The sequence below is a fragment of the Erythrolamprus reginae genome, chromosome Z, assembly GCF_031021105.1.
Source record: "Erythrolamprus reginae isolate rEryReg1 chromosome Z, rEryReg1.hap1, whole genome shotgun sequence".
NCBI lineage: Eukaryota > Metazoa > Chordata > Lepidosauria > Squamata > Dipsadidae > Erythrolamprus > Erythrolamprus reginae.
The window spans coordinates 149,765,849-149,788,351 of record NC_091963.1 but is presented as its reverse complement, the minus strand read 5'-3'; the positions used below and the strand labels follow the sequence as shown (position 1 = coordinate 149,788,351).

General features: G+C 45.6%; 1 protein-coding gene across 7 annotated transcripts in view; it reads left to right on the top strand.

Annotated features, from left to right (window-relative positions):
- CHD3 (chromodomain helicase DNA binding protein 3) overlaps positions 1-22,503 on the top strand; it is a 129,580-nt gene that overhangs the window by 49,091 nt on the left and 57,986 nt on the right. For 4 of the 7 annotated variants that reach the window (XM_070727501.1, XM_070727499.1, XM_070727504.1 and 1 more), the window contains 8 exons: positions 970-1,142; positions 2,678-2,902; positions 4,314-4,517; positions 7,542-7,753; positions 9,186-9,317; positions 10,096-10,195; positions 10,667-10,858; positions 20,797-20,997. In XM_070727501.1, coding sequence (XP_070583602.1) covers positions 970-1,142; positions 2,678-2,902; positions 4,314-4,517; positions 7,542-7,753; positions 9,186-9,317; positions 10,096-10,195; positions 10,667-10,858; positions 20,797-20,997 — 1,439 coding nt within the window. Of the gene's footprint in view, positions 1-966; positions 1,143-2,677; positions 2,903-4,313; positions 4,518-7,541; positions 7,754-9,185; positions 9,318-10,095; positions 10,196-10,666; positions 10,859-20,796; positions 20,998-22,503 lie in introns of all 7 variants that reach the window. The other 3 variants (XM_070727500.1, XM_070727498.1, XM_070727503.1) reach the window with 1 other exon arrangement.

Below are 22,503 nucleotides of genomic sequence, written 5' to 3'. Positions count from 1 at the left end.
AAGGCTGCTGTCATGTCTCCCCTGGTCCTTCTTTTCATTAAACCAGCCATGCCCAGTTCCTGCAACTGTTCTTCCTATGTTTTAACCTCCAGTCCCCTAATCATCTTTGTTGCTCTTCTCTGCCCTCTTTGTAGAATCCCAACATCCTTTTTTTATATCATGGTGACCAAGACTGAATGCAGGTTTCCAAGTGTGGCCTGACCAAGGCCTTATAAATTGGTATTAACATTTCACATGTTGGTGATGGTGATCACCTATAAATCCCTACATGGCATTGGGCCAGTGAGACTCTCTGTCACTCATTATAATCTTCCTCCCTCTCTCCTTCCTCAGTCCCTCCCTCCCTCCCTCCCTCCTTCCAATCCCTTCCTTCCTTCTTCCCTCCCTCCTTCCTCAATCCCTTCCTCCCTCCCTCCTTCCAATCCCTTCCTTCCTTCTTCCCTCCCTCCTTCCTCAATCCCTCCCTCCCTCCTTCCAATCCCTTCCTTCCTCAATCTTCCCTTCCTTCTCCCCTCCCTCCTTCCTCAATCCCTCCCTCCTTCCTCTATCTCTGTCTTCCTGTTTCCTCCCTCCTTCTTTTTCCTTCCCTCTTCCTTCTCCTCCGTTCCCCTCTTTCCTTCTTTTTCCTTCCTTGCTCTCTTCCCATCTTGTTCTTCCTCTTTCCCTTCCTCCTTTCCCCATCTCCGAGTCTAATAGATAAATAAATAAAACTCTTCTTGGATGCTCAAGTGCAAAAGAGGAAACTTTTCCTCCTTTTTTGTTTTACCCTTTCATTTCTTTTGCTGGCCCTCTGCCAGTAAAAAAACAGGCCCTCCAGCTCCACGTTTCCACTGGTAGAGGCACCTTTGCGTCCCCTCGCCAGCCCCCACGTGGGGCTTGAGTTTGACACAACCAGCACATGTCTCGGGGAAGCCAAAGGAGACCCTCACCCTCTTTTTTCCCTTTTTCTCTCCCCCCCCGCTCCAGTAGCTGGCGAAGAAGAGGCCGACGGCTACGAGACCGACCACCAAGACTATTGCGAGGTGTGTCAGCAAGGCGGGGAGATCATCCTGTGTGACTCCTGCCCCAGAGCTTATCACTTGGTGTGCCTGGATCCGGAGCTAGACAAGGCCCCCCAGGGCAAGTGGAGCTGCCCTCACTGCGTAAGCCCCCTCAGCTTTCTTCCTTGCCTCTGTCTGCTGCACACAATGGCGAACTTCTGCCCCCCCCTCCCAAATTCGCTCGGGTCTGGTTGCGGAGCCCGTGTGGGCCTAGCCCCTTCAGAAATTGGGATGGGTGGGTTAGGGAGAGTAGAAGAGAAGGGATTGTGGGGGTTGGGGGCTTCTGCATTGGCACCAGGGACAAGGAGAACGGGCTGGGGTTTAAAGGAGGACTCTTTGACCGCTCCGGGGCTAAACTAGATTAGACTAGAAGACCTCCAAGGTCCCTTTCCCACTCTCTTATTCTGTAGTGGGGGGCTCCATCCCTGGGGGCTTTGAAAGGAGCCGCCCAGAGTCCTTTGAGAATCGGGGGCATATAAGCCCAAGTGAATGAATGAATGAATGAATGAATGAGAAGGAAGGAAGGAAAGAAAGAAAGAAAGAAAGAAAGGGAAAGGAAGGAAAGGAATGTAAAGGAAAGGAAGGAAGGAAAGAAAAGGAATGGAAAAAAAACAGAAAGAAGGGGAAGGAAGGAAGGAAAGAAGAAAAGAAGGAAGGGAAGAAATGGAATGGAAAGGAAAGGAAACAGAAGGAAGGGAGGAGGAAAGGAAGATGGGAAGGAAAAGAAAAGGAAGGAAGGAGAAAAAGAGAAAGAGAAAGAAAGAAAGAAAACTAGAAAGCTATTTATCCCCAAACATGGCAACTTGAAGGTTTGTGAACTTCAACTCCCAGAATTCTCTACAAGTCTGAACCGCTGCAGAGATCCATTTAATGACTGTGGCGAGGAAAGGATGTAAAGATTTGGGACAAAGGTCACTTCATCCCTCTCCTTCTTTTGCGATGGGAATTTTAAGGCTGGACTGTGGTTGTAAGTGGAAGACTAAACACAGAAAGTCATGCGAAGATCTCTTTACCCAGCCCTAGATTCTAGCACACACACACACCCCACCCTCGCACACACACTCACCTCCATGCTTAACCCCTCCCAACCCCTTTCCAAAGTTTTCCCATGTGGTTGCTGGAGACATTCTGGCTTCCCTTCCACTTTCAACCTCCCCAGCCCTGCTCTGTGCTGACCCTTCCTTCTTCTTCTTTTTCTCCTCCTCTCCTTCCCCTTCTCCTTCCCCTCCTCTTCCCCCTCCCCCTCCTCTTCCTCCTCTTCTCCCCCTCTTCCTCCTCCCCCTCCTCCTCCCCTTCCCCTTCCCCTTCCCCCCTTCCTCCTCCTCCTCCCCTTCCTCCTCCTCCTCCTCTCCTTCCCCTCCTCCTCTCCCTCCTCTTCCCCCTCCCCCTCCTCTTCCTCCTCTTCTCCCCCTCTTCCTCCTCCCCCTCCCCTTCCCCTTCCTCTTCCCCTTCTCCCCTTCCTCCTCCTTCTCCTCTCCTTCCCCTCCTCCTCTCCCTCCTCCTCCTCCTCTTCCTCCTCTTCTCTCCCCTCCCTCCTCCCCCTCCTCTTCCTCCTCTTCTTCCCCCTCTTCCCCCTCCCCCCCTCCTCCTCCTCTTCCTTTTTCTCTTCTCCTTCTCCCTCTCCCCGGCTTTAACAGGAGAAAGAAGGGGTGCAGTGGGAGCCGAAGGAGGAGGAGGAGGACTACGAAGGCGAGCTGGACGAGAAGGAAGAGGAGGACGACCACATGGAATACTGCCGGGTCTGCAAGGACGGAGGGGAGCTCCTGTGCTGCGACGCCTGCATCTCTTCCTACCACATCCACTGCCTCAACCCGCCCCTCCCGGAGATCCCCAACGGAGAGTGGCTCTGTCCGCGCTGCACGGTGAGGGGCCCCTGGGGAAGGGTGGCTGGTTTCTGCAGACTTTGCTTCCTCTCAGGACCTGGGAAAGTAAAACTCAGAGTCCATTGGAACTTCAAAGAGGACTTTTGCCAGACAAGGAATAGTAAGGGGCGAGTACAAGTGCACTAGAGTGCCTTCCATCCCCTGTCCTATTGCTCTCCTATATCTCCTATACCTTTCTTCTATTCCTATATCTCTTCTTCTATTCTTTCATAGATATATTTTACTATGAGTATCTCCCCTATAACCTTCATCATGTATTTTACTATGTGTATATAGATATATATACCCACTAAAACCCTCATTGTGTACTGGACAAAATTAATAAAATAAAATAAATGCAGCAGAAATCAAAGCAAACTCTGAGGAAAAAGGCCTTCAGACAGCAATTACAGAGCATCCCCAAACCCTCCCAATCCCCCCTCCCCTCCCAGGGCATCCACCCAAACCCCTGTGACCGTAGGTGTCAGGTGGACGCTTGGTCCATTGGAGGTCACACATCTGGAGTGCATGGCTGTTGACCTTGAGTTGGTGATAAGCAGGTCTGCTCTGCATCGCTCTACCAGGCAGCGATGCTAACCACCCCCCTCTTTACTTTCAAATGGGCTCTTCCAGCGCACTATCCCCTCCCAGACTCCCCCAGCATCCTCTCCCCCCCCCCCCACCGTTTCAAATGGAAATTGTGGGTCAAGAAGAAGCAACACAGAGGCTGACAACTTTTCTGTCGACATCATGTCATACAGGCCTTTAGTAACTTAATAAAACTCTTCTAAGTGTTTTACTGCATTCCTACACCATTGGTTGCATTTGATCTGGGTTTTCATGTTTCCACTTTAATTCCCATTAAATCTAAGTCTATGTTACACGCAACAGATTCAAACTTAATATTAATCGCTCCAAGCTTGACTGTAAAAAATATGACTTTAGCAATCGAGTTGTCGAGGCGTGTGGAACTCATTACCTGACTCACTAGTGTCAACCCCCAACATTTCTCCCTTAGACTCTCCACGATTGACCTCTCCAGATTCCTAAGAGGTCAGTAAGGGGCGTGCATAAGTGCACCAGTGTGCCTTCCGTCCTTTGTCCAATTGTCTCTCCTTATCTCATATCTCATATATCTTTTCTTCCTTTCATATATCTTCTCCTCTATTTTTATATCTTCTCTTTATATATAATACTTCATGTCTATTCTCTTCAATATGTATTGTGTATTGGACAAAATAAATAAATAAATAAATAAAATAAATGTTGACTTTCCCCCTTAATGTTTACTTTATCAACTGTGTTTCGTTTTAACATCGAATTACGCGATTTGGCTCATATATTTGGACTAGGACTCCTTGTTGTGATTCAAGAAATCTAAATGTCCTTGATTTCTTCCTCCTGTCCGCAGTGCCCCATGCTCAAAGGCCGGGTCCAGAAGATTCTCCACTGGCGATGGGGCGAGCCCCCCACGCCCGTTGCCGTCCCATTGCCCTCCGATGGCAAGCCGGATGACCCGCCTCCAAAGTTGCTCCAGGGACGTTCAGAGCGCGAGTTCTTTGTCAAGTGGGTCGGCCTCTCTTATTGGCACTGCTCCTGGATCAAGGAATTGCAGGTACCCCTTGGGCATGCAGGGCAAGGGGCAGCGGGGAGGAACGGAGGTGCGGGTGGGGGCAGAGGTCTCAAAGTCTCTCAGACCGCCTTCTGCCGGACGAATCCCAGAGACTGGTGAGGTCCCACCGTCGACCAAACAATGTCGGCTGGTGGGACCTAGGGGAAGAGCCTTCTCTGTGCAGGCCCCAGCCCTCTGGAATCAGCTCCCTCTGGAGATTCGCACTGCCCCCTCCCTCCTCGCCTTCCGGAAGAGTTTAAAAACTCATCTTTGCTGCCAGGCTTGGGGTTCCTTAGATCTTCCCCGCTGACCAATGAATGTTTTCAGTATGATTGTTGAATGAGTGATATTGATGGGTTTTTGATTAGAATTTTAAAGGCTGTTTTTTTAATGTATTAATTGGACTGCTATTATTGTTGCTTGTTTTGCTGTACATGCTCTGAGCCGCCCCGAGTCCTCGGAGAGAGGGGGCATACGCATCCAATTAAATAAGTAAATACAATAAATAAAGTTGGGGCGGGAGGCAGTCAGGCGCTAACCGAATGTGGGGTCTCTGAGGTCAGAAACCTCATCAGTGATGGTAAGGAGGGGCGTGTAGGGAGGAGGAGGAAGAAAAGGACTGTGGGGCCCTTGGTGCTTTCTAAAGTTGGTGGTTTTCTTGCAGACGTTTCAAGACCCAACTAGGGAACCTCATCAGTGCCATGGTCATGAAATGTCTGCAAGAAAACCACTTGAATTTAGAGACCAACAAGGAACCCACAGTCACTTTCCCCCTATTCTCCCCCTCCTCCTCTTCCTCTTCTCCTCCTTCCTCCTCCTTCCTCCTCCTCCTCTTCACTTCTTCCTCTCCTCCTGGTCCTCCTCCTCTTCATCTTCTCTTCCTCTCCTCCTCCTTTCCTCCTCTTTTTCTCCTCCTCCTCCTCCTGGTCCTCCTCCTCTTTTCCTTCCTCTCCTGCTTCCTCCTCCTCCCATCCTCTTCTTTTTCCTTCTCCTCCTCCTCCTGGTCCTCCTCCTCCGCCTTCTGTTCCTCTCCTCCTCTTCCTCCCATCCTCTTCTTCCTTTTCCTCCTCCTCCTCCTCCTCCTGGTCCTTCTCCTCCTCTTCGCCTTCTCTTCCTCTTCTCCTCCCATCCTCTTCTTCCTTCTCCTTCTCTTTCTCCTTCCTCTTCTTCCTCCCTCTCTTCCCCCCCTCCCTCTCGTCTAGCACTGATAATGTTTCCTAATTGGGTCATGAAATGTCTGCAAGGAAACCACCCAGCTCAAAGACCCTCAAGGACCCCACTCCTCCTCCTCTTCCTCCTCCTCCTCTCCTCACTCCCTTCTAGCACTGGTAATGCTCCCTAGTTAAGTTGTGAAATGTCCACCAAGGACCCCACCAGGAGTATACCTGATAAAGCAAATTGTAGCCCATGAAGGTTTGGGCTAAATCCAGACCTTCCTTCATCAGCTGAAATGGTGCTTTGCTGCAAGTGATGAGCGGGCTTGTCATCTCCTTCGTCTTGGACCCTGTTGGCAATTCCAGCTCTTTCCTCCCCCTCTTTTACAAATGAGTTACTAAAGGGAAAGCCCAGTGCTCATGAATCAGACAACCTCATTTCCTCTCTGCTCATTCATTTAAATTTTTAAAAGATTTAAAAAATATATAGTTCTAGCCCAATGCTCGGCCACATTGTCACTTTTAAAGCCCAACCTGGCCTGGGACCCCACAGTGAGATTGTAAGACACGCAGAGTTCTCTTGTGATAGGATGAGGCCAATGAATTACCTACCTACCTGTCTACTTACTATCATTTTTCAACCTCTATCTAGCTATCATCTAGCTATCATCTCTCTCTCTTTCTCTCTTCTGTCTGTCTATCTATAGGTATCTAACTATCATTTTTCAACATCTGTCAGTTCTGTCTAGTTATTATCTATCTATATTCTCTTTCTTCTATCTATCTATCTATCTATCTATCTATCTATCTATCTATCTATCTATCTATCTATCTATCTATCTATCTATCTACTTATCTATCCAGCTATCATCTTCCAACCTCTTATCTAGCTATCAAATATCTACAATCTCTCTCTCTCTCTCTCCTGGTCTGTCTGTCTAATCCAGTGTTTCCCAACCTTGGCAACTTGAAAATATTTGGACTTCAACTCCCAGAATTCCCCAGCCAGCAAATGCTGGCTGGGGAATTCTGGGAGTTGAAGTCCAGATATCTTCAAGTTGCCAAGGTTGGGAAACACTGGTCTAATCTATCGGCTAGCTAGCATCTCTCTCTAATCTGTCTCTTTAATCTCTCTCTCTTATCTCTCTCTCCCTCCCTCTCATCTATTTTACAGTTTTTGTACATGGGCTTTTATTTCTGTATACTGGCTGGAGTCACCCTGAGTGAGTTGGGTGGCCATGTAAATTAAAAAATAATAATAGTAGTAATATTGAAAACAAGATTTTTAAAACGGGAGAGAAAAAAACAGTCTATCAATGATCGACTCTCGTCGGTATTGTTTGTTTGTTTATTATTTGACTTATATGCCGCCCCTCTCCGTGGACTCAGGGCGGCTTACAACATTTCAATAAAAAATATACAATATATAAAACACTTCTAAATCCAATTAATAGAAATAATTAATTTTAAAAAAATTAAAAAGGCTAAACATTTAAAAATCAAGCATTCCCATACATGCTACCACATTCTACACATTCATTGGGCAAAGGCTGGGGTCTAGTGACCCCAAGCCTGATGGCATAAATATGTTTTCAAATTCTTACCAAAGGCAAGGAGGGCGGGGGCAGGACAAATCTCTGGGGGGAGCTGATTCCAGAGGGCCGGGCCCCCTACAGAGAAGGCTCTTCCCCTAGGACTCGCCAAATGAAATTGTCTAGTTGACGGACCTGGAGAAGGGAGCTGAAGCCTCAGTCTTTGTATCTGCAGCATGGACAGCCTTGCTCGGATGCCCCAGGACTTAAACTGCTTCCGATTCGCAGTCCCAGTTCTTCGGGCTGACGCTCCCTTCTTCTGTTCTCCCTTCCAATCCCAGCTGGAGATTTTCCACTTAGTGATGTACAGAAATTACCAGCGGAAGAACGACATGGACGAGCCTCCCCCGTTTGACTACGGCTCCGGCGACGATGACGGGAAAAGTGAGAAGAGGAAGAACAAGGATCCTCTCTACACGGAGATGGAAGAGAACTACTACCGCTATGGCATCAAGCCCGACTGGATGACCATCCATCGGGTGATAAACCACAGGTCACTCTCCATTGGGCTGGGAGCCTTGGTGTATTTTTATTTAAGAGGTTGTTTTAGACCCACCTTTATTATTTTATAATTAGTTCCAGGTGGAAAGTATATACAGTGTTACCTCGAATTTCGCGGGTTCAAAGTTCACGAAAAGTCTATACCACGTTTTTTCAAAAACATTAATTAAAAAATACTTTGCGGGTTTTTTCCTATACCACGGTTTTTCCCACCCGATGACGTCATATGTCTTCGCCAAACTTTCATCTGCCTTTAATAAATATATTTTTAAAATAAACTTTAATAAATAAACATGGTGAGTAATAATCTGAATGGTTGCTAAGGGAATGGAAAATTGCAATTTAGGGGTTTAAAGTGTGAAGGGAAGGCTTGGGATACTGTTCATAGCCAAAAATAGTGTATTTACTTCCGCATCTCTACTTCACGGAAATTCGACTTTCGCGGGCGGTTTCGGAACGCATCCCCTGTGAAAATTGAGGGAACACTGTACATCGAGCTCCTTCCTCCTCCTGTTTCCCCCACGAAAGCAACCCTGAGTTGGGCTGAGAGAGACTGCCTCGCCCAGCATCACCCAGTATGTTTTCATGCTTAAGGCGGGCCTAGAACTCACTGTCTCTTGGTCCTTGGCCCAAAGACCCTCAGGCGTCATTGCTACCTTAGGCGAGACTGGAACTCGCCATCTCCTGGCCGTTGGCCCAAAGTCGCCCAGCTGATTTCATATTTAAGGTGGGACTAAAACACGCAGGCTCCTGGTATTTAGTCCAAAGCTCGACAGCGGGTTTCATGCTTAAGATGGGGGGACTAGAATTCACCGTCTCCTAGTGCTGGACTCAGTCATCCAGCTGGCTTTCATGTTTGTTTATGTTTATTGTTTGTTTATTTAGATTTGTATGCCGCCCCTCTCCGCAGATTCGGGGCGGCTCACAACAAAGTGCAAAAAATACAATTTATAACAAATCTAAATTTCTACTAAAAACATTTAAAAACCCCATTTCTAAACACACATGCATACACACATACCATTCATAAATTGTATATGCCCTGTCTCCTGGTGATTGGCCCAAACTCACTCAGCTGGCTTTCATCTTAAGGCGGGACTAGAACTCCCTGTCTCCTAGTGATTGGCCCAAACTCACCCAGGGAGCTTCCTTGCCTAAAGTGGGACTAGAACTCACTGTTCTCCTGATTTCTACCCTAGTGCCTTTCCCAACTATCTGAATTGTTAGATTCTTATACAGTGGTATTTTTGTTTGTTTGTTTGTTGCGTTCAGACTCACAATGAGAAGCGTTCAAGTCTGTGTGTCTTAATTTCCCGATTCCATCAGCTGCTTTGTAATTTTACAGCCGTTATTAATACAGAGCACAATCAATAAACCCTGATACATGTCTCTCTCCCCCGCCCCTCTCTATTGACCTTATGCAGCATTGACAAAAAGGGCGTCTATCACTACCTGGTGAAGTGGCGGGACCTCTCCTACGACCAGTCCACTTGGGAAGAGGACGAAATGTCCATCCCTGAATACGAGTACCACAAGCAGGCCTACTGGTCGCACAGGTAAGGGGGCTGTAATAGGGAAGGACGTAAGGCCTGGAGACTAAAACATATCGAAGGACGGTTGCGGGAATTGGGTATGGTCAGTCTAGACAAAAGAAGTTGTGGCCCGTCGGAAGGTGGAGTGGAAAAGAGAGGAAGGGAGAGAGGAGGTGGAAAGAGAGGGGGGAAAGAAGAGGGGGGGGAGGAAAGAAAGAGAGACAGGGAGAGAAGAGGGGTGGGGGAAGAGGGGGGGATAGAGGGTGAGGGAGAGAGAGGAGGAGGAAAGAGAGAGAGTCTGGGCTGTCCATCAGCCCTCAGATGGAGAGTCAGCAACCTCCAGGCCTGGAGGCGACTGATGAGGAAGAGGAGGAACAGCTGGGTCCTGTGCCTGAATGTATGTATGCTCAGAAGGCAGAGAAGAGGAGAGCAGTGGAAATCTATGGGCCGGTCCTTGGGACAGAAAAACCACTGCTGCTAACGAAGCCCCACCCCAGTTCTGGGGATAAAAGTCAGAGAGAGGAGACGAACAGGTGTGGCAGTCAACCGTTCCTTTCCTGAATGAACTTCCCCCCCTCTCGCTGAACTGGGAGCGATCGCCGGTGGGTCACGCCCCCAAACTGGTACTTTCTCGGCAGCGCCGTAGTTGCCGCCATTTTGTTTTGGGCGTCTGAGGATGCACAGTTTATGGCCTTGCGCATGAGCACGCGGGAGGAAGCGAACTGGCGGCAAGGTCAGCTAGAACCTACGGCCGCTCTGGGGAGGGATCTCAGGTGATCTGTTGTCTCTTTCCCCAAACCAGAGAACTAATTATGGGAGAAGATCCTGCCCAGCCTCGCAAATACAAGAAGAAAAAGAAAGAATTGGCCTCAGATGACCCAGCCACGTCCCCCACCAACGATGTGAGTTTCCAAGCATAATTGTGCTAGAGGGCAATGCAGGCGGTCCTCGACTTATGACCATGATTGAGCCCCCCGATGTACGTCACTAAGCGGGGAAACATGTTAGATTGAGCTTTGTCTCCATTTCACGACCTTCTTCTGCCCAGTGTCGTTCGTCGAATTGCAGCCGTTGTTAAATGAGCAACCCGGCCGTTAAGTGAATTTGGCTTCCCCCTCGAAGGGCCGCCCAAGTTGGTCACATGACCCCTGGGATCGTCATAAATATGGGTCCTTTTCCCGAGTGTCCGAATTTGGATCACATGAGAAACGGTCCAAAGTCATTTTTTTCCCTCAGTGCCATTGTAGCCTTTGAACGGTCACTAGACAAATGGTCGTAAGTCCAGGACTGCCAATAAGGGAATGGAGCCCACCCCTCCTCTGGGCTTCCAGTTTGTAAGCGGGCCACCCGGTGGTCCCCTTTCCTCTCCGTAGCCCACGGTGAAGTATGACAGCCAGCCGCGCTTCGTCACGTCAACCGGAGGAACGCTGCACATGTATCAGCTCGAAGGCCTGAACTGGCTGCGCTTCTCCTGGGCGCAGAGTACGGACACCATCCTGGCGGACGAGATGGGCCTCGGGAAGACCATCCAGACCATCGTCTTCCTCTACTCACTTTACAGGGAGGTAAGGTGGGAGAAACACGCCCCATGTGGCCGAGGGGCAACCCGAGCCACGTGTAACAGCAAGAGGACCCTTGGCTTAAACATGGAAAGTACCTTGGCTTCTCTCTGTTTCTCTGTGTGTGTCTCTCTCTCCCGCTCTTTCTCTTGTCTCTTTCATCTCTCACTCTCTTTTTCTCTTACCTCTTTCTCCTCTCTATCTTTCTCCTTCCTTGTCCCTCTTTCTCTTTCTTGGCTATTTCTCTCCCCCTTTCTCTCTGTTCCTCTTTCTCTCCCTGCCTCTCTTCCTCTTACTCTGTTCCTCTTTTTCTTTCTTGTTTTTCTTTCCCTCTTTCTTGCTTTTTCTCTTTCTCTGTCCCCCTTTCCTTCCCTCCTTTCCTTCCTTCTTCTGTTTCTCTTTCTCCATCCCTCTCTCTTTCTTTCTTCTATTTTCTCATTTTATCCCCTTCTCTTTCTGTCTTTTGTTCTCCCATTCTCTCTCTCTCTCTTCCTTTCTCTCCCATTCTCTTTCTCTGTATCTTTTTCTGTCCCCCCTTCTCTCTTTCTCTTTCTGTTTCCTCTTCCTTCCTTCCTTCCTTCCTTCCTTCCTTCCATTCTTCCTTCCTTTCTTCTTTCTTCACTTCTTCCTCTCTTTCTCCCCCTTTCTTTCTTCTATTTTCTCTCTTCCTCTCCTTTTCTTTCTCTTTCTTTCTTCCATTCTCTCTCTCTCTCTCTTTCTCCCATTTCTCTCTCTCTCTCTCACACACACAAACACACACAACAGACACGATGAGAGGCTTGTTCGCAGAGTTCATTGAAAGTCCAGCTCGTACTCCTTTCCTCTTTTATCCTCCCCCCCCACAGCCCCCTTTTCTTTTCCATCTGCCACAGACCAACCTGCCATGCCCCCCCTCCCCCCCCTTTTTTACAAGTTATCCAAGGGTCCTTCTTGGTGCCCAGAATCTCCCTCTTCCCTTTCCCTCCCCATCTGTTTTAATGCTTCTCCCCCCCCCCCAACTTGCGGGATGGAAGAAACGTCCCTGTGGGGGTCAGTTCCATGTGGGGAGAAAAAGACCCTGGAATCAACGGAGGCTGCTTGGAAAAGACGGTTTGAGTGGCGAAGCCGAACCGCCAAAAAGCCCCTTGTGGGATTCTGGGTCAGCTGACAAAAATGTGGGCGGCACCTGGATTTTTATACGGTTTGATCAAACAGCGTTTTGTAGTCAAAAGGCTTTTGTGTATTTTGTGTATTTGATTGGAGAGAGAAAGAGAATTGGAGAAAGAAAGGGGAAAAGAGAAGGGGAGGGGGAGAGAGAGAGAGAGAAAAAATAGGAGAAAGAAAGAGGAAGAGAGAGGGAGAGAGAAAGAAAGAGAGGAAGAAGGGGAGAAAGAGATGAAGAGAGAGCGAGAAAAAGGGAAAGGAGAGAAAAAGCAAGAAAGAGAGGGACAGAAAGAGAGAAAATGGGAGAAAGAGAGAGAGGAAAAGGTATAGGAGAAAGAAAGAGAGAGGGAGGGAGAAAGAGAGGAAGAAGGGGAGAAAGACAGACAGCGAAAAAGAGGAAAAGGAGAGAAAAAGCAAGAAAGAGAAAGGGACAGAGAGAAAATGGGAGAAAGAAAGAGAGGAAGAGAGAGAAATAGGAGAAAGAAAGAAAAAGACAGAGGGAGAAAGAGAGAAAGAGATAAAGAAGGGAAGAAAGAAGAAGAGAACAAGAAAGAGGGAAATGGCTTCGCCATTCAAAGAAAAAGAGGGACAGAGAGAGAAAATGGGAGAAAGAAAGAAAGAAAGCTGAAGAGAGAGGAAGAGAATAGGAGGGAGAAAGGGAGGGAGGGAGAAGGAGAGGAAGAAAGAGAGAGAGAGAAAGAGAGAAAGGAGAGAAAAAGCAAGAAAAAGAAAGAGGGGCAAAGAGAAAATGGGTGAAAGAAAGAGAGAGGAAGAGAGAGGAAGAGAATAAGAAAGAAAGAGAAAGAGGGAAGATGAAAGAAAGAAAGAGAGGAAGAAGGGGAGAAAGAGAGAGAGCAAGAAAAAGGAAAAGGAGAAAAAAGCAAGAAAGAGAAAAGGACAGAGAAAATGGGAGAAAGAAAGAGGGGGGGAGGGAGAGAGAGAGAAGTCCAGCCATGAGTTGGGTTTTTTAAATATAATCTTGTGTAACCAATAGCATTAATCCTAGAGGCAATAGCAATAGCACTTAGACTTCTATGCTGCTCGGCAGAGCTTCTCCAGCTCTCTCTAAGCGGTTGACAGAATCAGCATATCCCCCCCCCCCCCCAAAACAATCTGGGTCCTCATTTTACCCACCTTTTCTCCCCCTTCCATTCCTCCTCCCTCCCCTCCCATTCTTCCTGACTGCCTGGGACAGATCCAGAGAGGGGGCCTCCTTTGGATGCCTCCTTTGCCCCCCACAACCCCCATTCTTGGTTCCTCTGGCCAGAAGAGCGAGGAGAGTGTTTGTTTGTTTATAAGAGTTGAAAGGGACCTGTAGGTCATTAAGCCCAGGCAGGAAACCCTACATCTCCCCAGCCAGGTGGCAGTCCCATCTCCTCTTGAATAGAGTTTGTGTGTGGGTGAGTGCGCGAGCACATGCGCACCCTTCCTTTTGCCAGCACACTTGACTGAAGCCCTCTAGCTGCAGGCTCTTTTCATAAAGATGAACAGGGGGTGGGTGGGTGGGAGGTTTCTCTCTCTGTGTTCATCTTCCCCTTTCTTTCTTTCTTTCTCACTCCTCCCCCCCCTCACTCTTTCTTTCTTTCTCCCTCCCCTTCTCCCTCTTTTTCTTTCTCCTGTTTTCTCTCTCTCTCTCCCCCCTTCTCTTTCTCTTTTCCTTTCTCCCATTTAAATCTCTCTCTCTCTCTTTCTCTGTCCCTTTTTTCACTTTTTCTCCTTCCTCTCTCTTTCTTTCTTCCCTTCTTCCTCTCTTTCTCCTTCCCTCTCTTTCTCTTTTTTCTCCTATTCCCTTCCTCTATCTCTTTCTTTCTCCCATTTTCTTTCTCTGTCCCTCTTTCTCTTTCTTGCTTTTTCTCTCCTTTCCCTCTCTGTCTTTCTTTATTTCTCCCTTCTTTTATTTCTCTCCTTCCTCTCTTTCTCCTTTCCTCCTTCTCTCTTTCTTTCTCCTATTTTCTTTCTCTCTCTCCCCTTCTCTTTTTTCTTTCTTTCTTCCATTCTCTTTCTTCCATTCTTTCTCTCTCTCTTTCTCTCTTTCTCTCTCTCTGCTGGAGCCCAGCAGCTTCTAAAAGCTCCAACTGCCGATTTCTTCAACAGGGCTTGATCTCAGGCTAGGACCAGACTCTCTAGGGGGGTTGTAGGGGGGGGGGGAATCACATTTGCACCAAGAAAGTGTTGGATGCCCCCCTCCCTCTTAGCCAGCTTGCGGTCGCCTGGGAGGGAAACAAAAACCAGCTTTGCTCACCTCTGGGAATCATCTTTTTTCTTAGCGGGGATGCGCCTGGCTGCCCCACGAGGCCCTGTCTCTGTTGCTACGCGCAGCGCAGGGGTTTCTCCCCCCACCCACCCTCTCCTCCGCCGTGATGGCTAACAACTGCGCAATGTCACTTTGGAAGCCTTTGGCCCCCACGGTGGCGGCATACACGTCCCTGCTGTGTTCCGGCAACAAGACCGACTCCTGGGTGGGTAGTAGGGAGCGCCGTGTCAGCTGCGGGCGAAAGGGTCCTTCTGCGAACAGCTGTTCTCTTCCGTGCGAACAGCTGCCGCGGCTGGCGCTGTGTCAGTAATCCCAGCAGAGCCACAGGGGAACCTGGCTCCTTCTGGCTTTTGCCTTCTTTTTTTTTAAAAAAAATATTTTTATGAATGGAGCTCTCTCCTGGCGTAACCAGGCTCCCAGGAGCCCAAAGGAAAAGAAAAAACAAAAGCGAACAGGCTGAGAACGGCCGCATGGAATGGAGTCAGGGAAGAGAAGGCGACACACGGTCACATTTGCCCATATAGATCAGCAAGTTTATCTGTCTGTCTGTCTATCCACCCATCCACCCATCTATTTATCTCTCTGTCTCTGTCTCTGTCTCTTTGTCTTTATTATCCATCCATCCATCCATCCATCCATCCATAGCTCTCTCTCTATATGTGTGTGTGTGTGTGTGTGTGTATGATTTTGTAGATTTTCACGGGTACAGGTATGAAGGTCTTGGCATATTCGGGTTTCTTCCTGTGTAGGATTTAGAGATTTCTGGCGACGACCTCGTTGAAACATCACCAGAAATCTCTAAATCCTACACAGGAAGAAACCCGAATATGCCAAGACCTACATACATACATACATACATACATACATACATACATACATACATACATACATACAGAGAGAGAGAGAGAGAGAGAGAGGAGAGAGAGAGAGAGAGATACAGACAGACAGACAGATGAGAAAAAACAGACAGACATATAGACACAGAGAGAGAGATGATCGATAATAAAGACAGACAGAGAGAGAGATATAGCGATATATATATATATATAGCTATATATGTAGATTGTTCTGAGTTCGGGTTTTGCCCTGTGTAATGTTTTGCATGTCTATGCGACGTTTCGGTAAAATCACATTTACCATCATCAGGCTGGAGTTCCAATCTCTGTGTTTTTGCAAATGAATATTAGCAACTGACATTCCTTCTTAGCATGTAGTGTGGGGGTGGAGATTTGCTTTGAATGTAGCAAATAGATTGGGTGACTATGCTTCCGTGATCTGATTGGTTGGTGTAATCATGGTTATAGAAGGAATGGTATGAAGATTATGAAGTGTTTTGTTTAAGTCTGATTTCCAAATATAAAATTCTAAAATCATAATAATTAAAGGATTGACATATTGATTATAATGAAGTTTTTATTTTGTTTAAGGCTGGTTTCCAAATCTCTGGCAGACGTGAGGTATCATCCCGTTTATTTAAACAAAAAGATCTTTTTTCAATTTCAATAGCTTCTAGAGAGATTCTTTTATATAAATTCTCTGTTTTGTGGAGTAATTTAGTTTTTTCAAAGTCAATTTCGTGCCCTGTTCTTTTAATGTGCTGGACAAGGGAGGAGGTCTTCTCCTGTTTCTTGACTGCATTCATATGTTCTGCCATGCGCTGGCTCACTCTTCGGTTAGTTTGTCCAATGTATGTGGCTGCACATGTTTTGCAAGGGATTTCATAGATACCTTGGTATTCTAATTGGATTTTATCTTTGGGGCTCCTTAGGATATTAGATATTTTTTGGTTAGTGCAAAATGAGGTTTTGATGTTATGTTTTTGTAGAATTTTACTAATTTTATCCGTGGTGCCTTTGATGTAAGGAAGGATGGTGGTGCCATTGTCCTGTTCTTGATCTTGTTTTTTGGGGGGTGTCTCTTTATTGATTAGGTTTGTTATTGTTTTCTCTTTGAATCCATTAGAAATTAGTACATCTTTGAGTTTGTTCAATTCAGTTTTTAAGTGCTCATGGTCAGCTAAGCGTTTGGTTCTGGTGATGAGAGTTTTGGCCACTGAGGTGATTTGTGCGGGGTGGTGGTGTGAGTGTGCATTTAGATAACGGTTGGTATGGGTTTTCTTTTGGTAGATAGTATGTCCTAGGCTGCCATTGGGTTTTTTATAGACCAGTACATCTAGAAAGGGAAGTTGATCATTGATTTCTGTTTCCATAGTAAACTGTATTTTGGGGTGTAGGCTGTTGAGATGAGTGAGGAAATTGTCTAGTTTTTCTTTACCATGTGGCCAAATTACAAAGGTATCATCAACATATCTCAGCCAAAGTTTGGGTTTGTATTTGGCTTGCTCTAAAGCATTATTTTCGAAATATTCCATATAGAGGTTGGCTATGACAGGTGATAGAGGTGATCCCATGGGGGCTCCCTCTATTTGTTTATATCTTTGTTCATTATAGATGAAGTATGTATTGGTCAGGCAGTGGTTGGTAAGGTCTAGGATATATTTGGGGGGTTTGTGTTTGTCTTGGATAGCTGTCAAGGCTTCTGTAATAGGTATTTGTGTGAACAGGGACACGACATCGAAACTTACAAGTAGGTCATCGGGTTGTAGGTTTTGTTTTTTAATTATTTGTATAAAGTGGGATGAATTTTGAACATATGAGGTAATAGTTTCTGTATATGGTTGAAGGTATTTGGCTAAAAATTTGGCAAGGTTTTGTAGAGGGGAGCCTATAGAACTGACTATTGGCCTGAGAGGTATTCCTTCTTTGTGTATTTTTGGAAGGCCATAGAGTTTTGGACATATGGAAGATTTTTCTCTGGGGATGATTTTTTGCTGGATTTCTTCGCTGATGGGAGAGGCCTTGATTTTAGATTTGGTGGTTTTTTCTAGGTAGGTGGTAGGATCTGTGCTTAGGAGTTTGTAGGCCGGATTTTTTAGAAGATTTGTCATTTTTTCTTTGTATTCTGCTGTGTTCATTACTATAGTGGAGTTTCCTTTATCAGCTGGAAGGATTATTATATCCTGGTTTTTCTTTAGATTGATAAGTGCCTCTCTTTCTTCCTGCTGTATGTTACTTTTTGGAGGTTTACTAGAGCACAGAATATTAGTGACTTGGAGTCTAATTTTGTTAGCAGTATCTGGGTTGATCCCATGCAAAGTTGTTTCAATTCCACATATGATATTTTCAGTTGGTATTCGTCTTGGAGTTATTGCAAAATTAAATCCTTTTGAAAGAATATTGGTTTCTGTAGTGGTGAGTATCTTGTCTGATATGTTATGTACTGTTTTGGTCATAAGTTGTTGTGGAGGGCTGGGTTTTTGCTGTACCTCTAGTATTTGGAGTTTCTTATTATGTGTGTCTGTTTTGTATTGGGTTTCTGTTTCTGCCCTCCAGATTGATATTTGTTTGAATTTATCCCAGAGTAAAGGATGTATTTGGTTACTGATTTTAAGGTGAAGAGAGAGTAGACTTTTGTTGATTTCATCAAGTATGAATCTTTTTTTGTGGAGTTCATTTCTGATTAGGGCTAATTCAGTTCTTTTTAGGATCCTCTCTATGGTTGGGGTTTTTGGGTGGAATTTTAGTTGGAAGTATTTGGGAATTATTTTTTTGTCCCTGCAGTTGCGTAGGAATGTGAGATCACATAAGATGGAGGCTTTTCTGACTTCAAGTTTTTCATAGGTCCTAGTCAGTAGGAAAGTGTCCTCCCCGTAGAGGCAAGATATTTGTTTTCGTAAATTTTCACGGGTATATGTATGTAGATTGTTCTGAGTTCGGGTTTTGCCCTGTGTAATGTTTTGCATGTCTATGCGACGTTTCGGTAAAATCACATTTACCATCATCAGGCTGGAGTTCCAATCTCTGTGTTTTTGCAATGTATATATATATCGCTATATCTCTCTGTCTTTATCATCTATCATCTCTCTCTCTGTGTCTATATGTCTGTCTGTCTGTTTTTTCTTGCCTGCCTGCCTGCCTGCCTGCCTGCCTGCCTGCCTGCCTGCCTGCCTGCCTGCCTGCCTGCCTGCATCTATCTATCTATCTATCTATCTATCTATCTATCTATCTATCTATCTATCTATCTATCATTATCTATCTATCTACCTACCTATCTACCTACCTATCTACCTATCTATCTATCTATCTATCTATCTATCTCAGCCTTTTGAACTGCCTGGTTCTCTCAAGAGAGGGGCTCTGGGTGGTGCCCAATTGAATCCATACAATCACCGTTCATCATTCTAGTCATGGTCTCTGTTAGTTTACTTTATTGTATTTTTTAAATTGTTATTGACTTATTTACATATATACAAAATTGAAACAATACAATACACATAGCTGCACTACGTAACCTCTAGGGCTATATAATACAGTTAATTTTAGTGACAATAAATCCATGCTTATGTAACCTTTTCCATTAACATATTTAGTTATTATTCATTGATATAATTGTTCCATTTTAATGAGGTTAAGAATCGTCATATTTGCCCTCTAAATTAATTATTTACTGGTTTATTTTGCTCTCTTTTCCAGCCAATCATATAGTTTGTTCCAAGTTACAGAGTTTTCAGAGTCCTCTTTTCATTTATAGCAGCGGTTCTCAACCTAGGGATCGGGACCCCTTTGGGGGTCGAACGACCGTTTCACAGGAGTTGCCTAAGACCCTAGGGAAAGGCAAATTCCCCATGGTGTTAGGAACTAAAGCTTCTATTCTGGCTCCTTGGAACACATTTTTGCAATCTGACCAATCAGGCGTTTACAGTGGGGCTGTCCCTCTGACCTTCCTGCCAATCATCTTAAAGCTCTGTTAGGAGAATTGGCGCTGGGCTTATGGTTGGGGGTCACCGCAGCATGAGGAGCTGTATTAAGGGGTTGCGGCATTGGAAAAGTTGAGGACCACTGATTATTGTCATTGCACCTTGTACAATGGAATTAAACACCATCTTCAGTCTACATTACAGTATAACTATAAAAATAAAACACAAACACACATACTACACCTTCTATACGATTGCATTGGAAACTCCTGTAATTGCATTAGTATTGCACTATACCGTAGAATTCAACACGGTTACTTGCCCTGGGATAAAAGCTGTTTTTCAGCCTATTTATCCTTGTTTTATTGTCCTGTATCATCTTCCAGAGGGTAACAGTTTTAAAACAAAGTGTGACCAGGCAGCAGGAGCAGAGAGGGCAACTGATCTATTTATCTCAGGTTTCCCAGGTTTCCAACCCATACGGTCCTAAGTTTTCTTTGGCCCATTGGACCAGCCACTCTTGCCAATGTCATCAATCCATCTTCTTTGAGCTCTTTTTGTGGGATGCTTTTGACCCAGTGGGATCTGTCCGTTCAATATAATAAAGCACAGGACCACCATCGTGGCGTGATGGTTAGAATGCGGTCTTGCAGGCTACTTCTGCCCGACTGCCTGAGGTTGACTTCCTTCCTTCCTTCCTTCCTTCCTTCCTTCCTTCCTTCCTTCCTGTCTTCCTTCCTTCCTTCCTGTCTTCCTTCCTTCCTCCCTCCCTCTTCTTCCTTCCTTCCTGTCTTCCTTCCTTCCTGTCTTCCTTCCTTCCTTCCTGTCTTCCTTCCTTCCTCCCTCCCTCTTCTTCCTGTCTTCCTTCCTGTCTTCCTTCCTTCCTTCCTTCCTGCCTTCCTGTCTTCCTTCCTGTCTTCCTTCCTTCCTTCCTGTCTTCCTTCCTTCCTGTCTTCCTTCCTTCCTTCCTGTCTTCCTTCCTTCCTTCCTGTCTTCCTTCCTTCCTTCCTGTCTTCCTTCCTGTCTTCCTTCCTTCCTCCCTTCTTCCTCCCTCTCCTTCCTTCCTCCCTCTCCTTCCTTCCTTCCTTCCTGTCTTCCTTCCTGTCTTCCTTCCTTCCTTCCTCCCTCCCTCTTCTTCCTTCCTTCCTTCCTGTCTTCCTTCCTTCCTTCCTTTATTTTCCTTCCTTCCTCCCTCCCGCAAGGTTGACTCGTCCTTCTGTCCTTCCGTGGTAAAGCGAGGACTCGGATTGTTGGAGAGGCAAGAGGCTAACTGTAAACCCGAGGGCTGTAAAATATTGTAAAAAAGTATATATAAAGTCTTAAGTGCTATTGCTATTAAAACTGGAATGATACAACATATTGTTACAATTGTAATATTATAATACAGGCATTCCTCATTTTACGGCCACAACTGAGCAATATTTTTGCTGATGTTCAATGAGACCGTTGTTAAGTGAGTTTTGCTCCCTTTGCCACAATTGTGTGAATCACTACTGTTGTTAAGTGAAATCTGGCTGCCCCATTGCCGCAAAAGGGGATTGCGTGACCCCCAAGCGGTGCTGAAACAGTGATAAGTACAAGTCGCTTGGCAGCTGAATAAAATTTTGATTATGTAACCGCTGAAGTTGCCACAATGGTTGTAAGGGTGGAAAAACGGCCGTCGCTCGCTTTCCCTTCCCAATCCCTTTGTTCCCTTCAAACAGTCGCTAAATGAACTGTGGTAAGTCGAGGACTACCTGTAGTTCATCCCTGACCCGCTGTCCTCCTTTTTTGTCCCCCTCCCCTATCCAGGGCCACACCAAGGGGCCCTTCTTGGTCAGTGCCCCTCTATCCACCATCATCAACTGGGAACGGGAATTTCATATGTGGGCGCCAAATTTCTACGTGGTGACCTACACGGGAGACAAAGACAGCCGTTCGATCATCCGGGAGAATGAGTTTTCCTTCGAGGACAATGCCATCAAAGGCGGGAAGAAAGCCTTCAAAATGAAGGTAAGTGAAGGAGAATATATAGTCTCTCTCCCTCCCTCCCTCCCTCCCTCCCTATCTCTATATCTGTCTGTCTGTCTGTCTGTCTGTCTTTATTTATTTATTTATTTATTTATCTATCTATATTTATCTAATTATATTTATTCATCTATACCCGTCTGTCTGTCATCTTTCTATTTCTATATCTATATATCCTTCTATCTATCTATCTATCTATCTATCTATCTATCTATCTATCTATCTATCTATCTATCTCTATCTATCCTTCTATCTATCCATCCATCCATCCATCCATCCATCCATCTATCTATCTGTCTATCTATCTATCTATCTCTATATCTGTCTATATTTATTTATCTATATTTATCTAACTAACTATATTTATTCATCTATACCTGTCTGTCTGTCATCTTTCTATTTCTATATCTATCTATCTCATCTAGCTAGCTATCCATCCATCCATCCATCCACCTATTCCATCCATCCATCTATCCATCTACCTATTCCATCTCTCTCTCTCCATCTATCTATCTATCTATCTATCTATCTATCTATCTATCTATCTATCTATCTAAATATCTATCCATCCTGATCTACTCCTGTGTCTGTTGGAGATATTTGATTGACTGTTGTCTGGATATGAGACATGAAAGTCTGTGATGTTGAGTCCTTCACCTTGGGGAAGATTCCAATTGGGCCATCTTGACAATTTCCCTTAGAACAGTATTTCCTGGTACTGGCCCAAAGTCATTCAGTTGGCTTCCATGCCTGTACCGGACTAGAACTCCCAGTTTCCAGCTGAATGGCCCAGTCGCCTAGTGGATTTCATCCTTAAGCAGGATTAGAAGTCACCGTCTCCTGGTGATTGGCCTGAACTCACCCTAACACTAAAGCTCACCGTCTCCTAGTGACTGGCCCAAAGCCATCCAGCCCTCTTTTATTATTTATTATTATTATTATTATTATTTATTAGATTTGTATGCCGCCCCTCTCCGTAGACTTTTCTGTCTCAGGTGACACTAAATCTCACCATTTATTTATTTATTTATTTATTTATTTATTTATTCATTCATTCATTCATTCATTCATTCATTCATTCATTCATTCATTCAATTTTTATGCCACTCTTCTCCTTAGACTAAGGGCGGCTTACAACATGTTAGCAATAGCACTTTTTAACAGAGCCAGCCTATTGCCCCCACAATCCGGGTCCTCACTTGACCCACCTCGGAAGGATGGAAGGCTGAGTCAACATTGAGCTGGTGATGAGATTTGAACTGCTGACCTTCAGATCTACAAGTCAGCTTCAGTGGCCTGCAGTACAGCACTCTACCTGCTGCGCCACCCCGGCCTGTGCCTGGACTAGAACCCCCACTTTCTAGTCTGGTGCCTTAAACCCCCTAGAGGAAAGTTTGTGAAACGCATGTTAGTGTACTGTATGCGACTATGTCGGGTGTTGCAATGCAGAAGCTAACAATGTAAGTTTAAGACTGTACCTTTAAGAGTCAT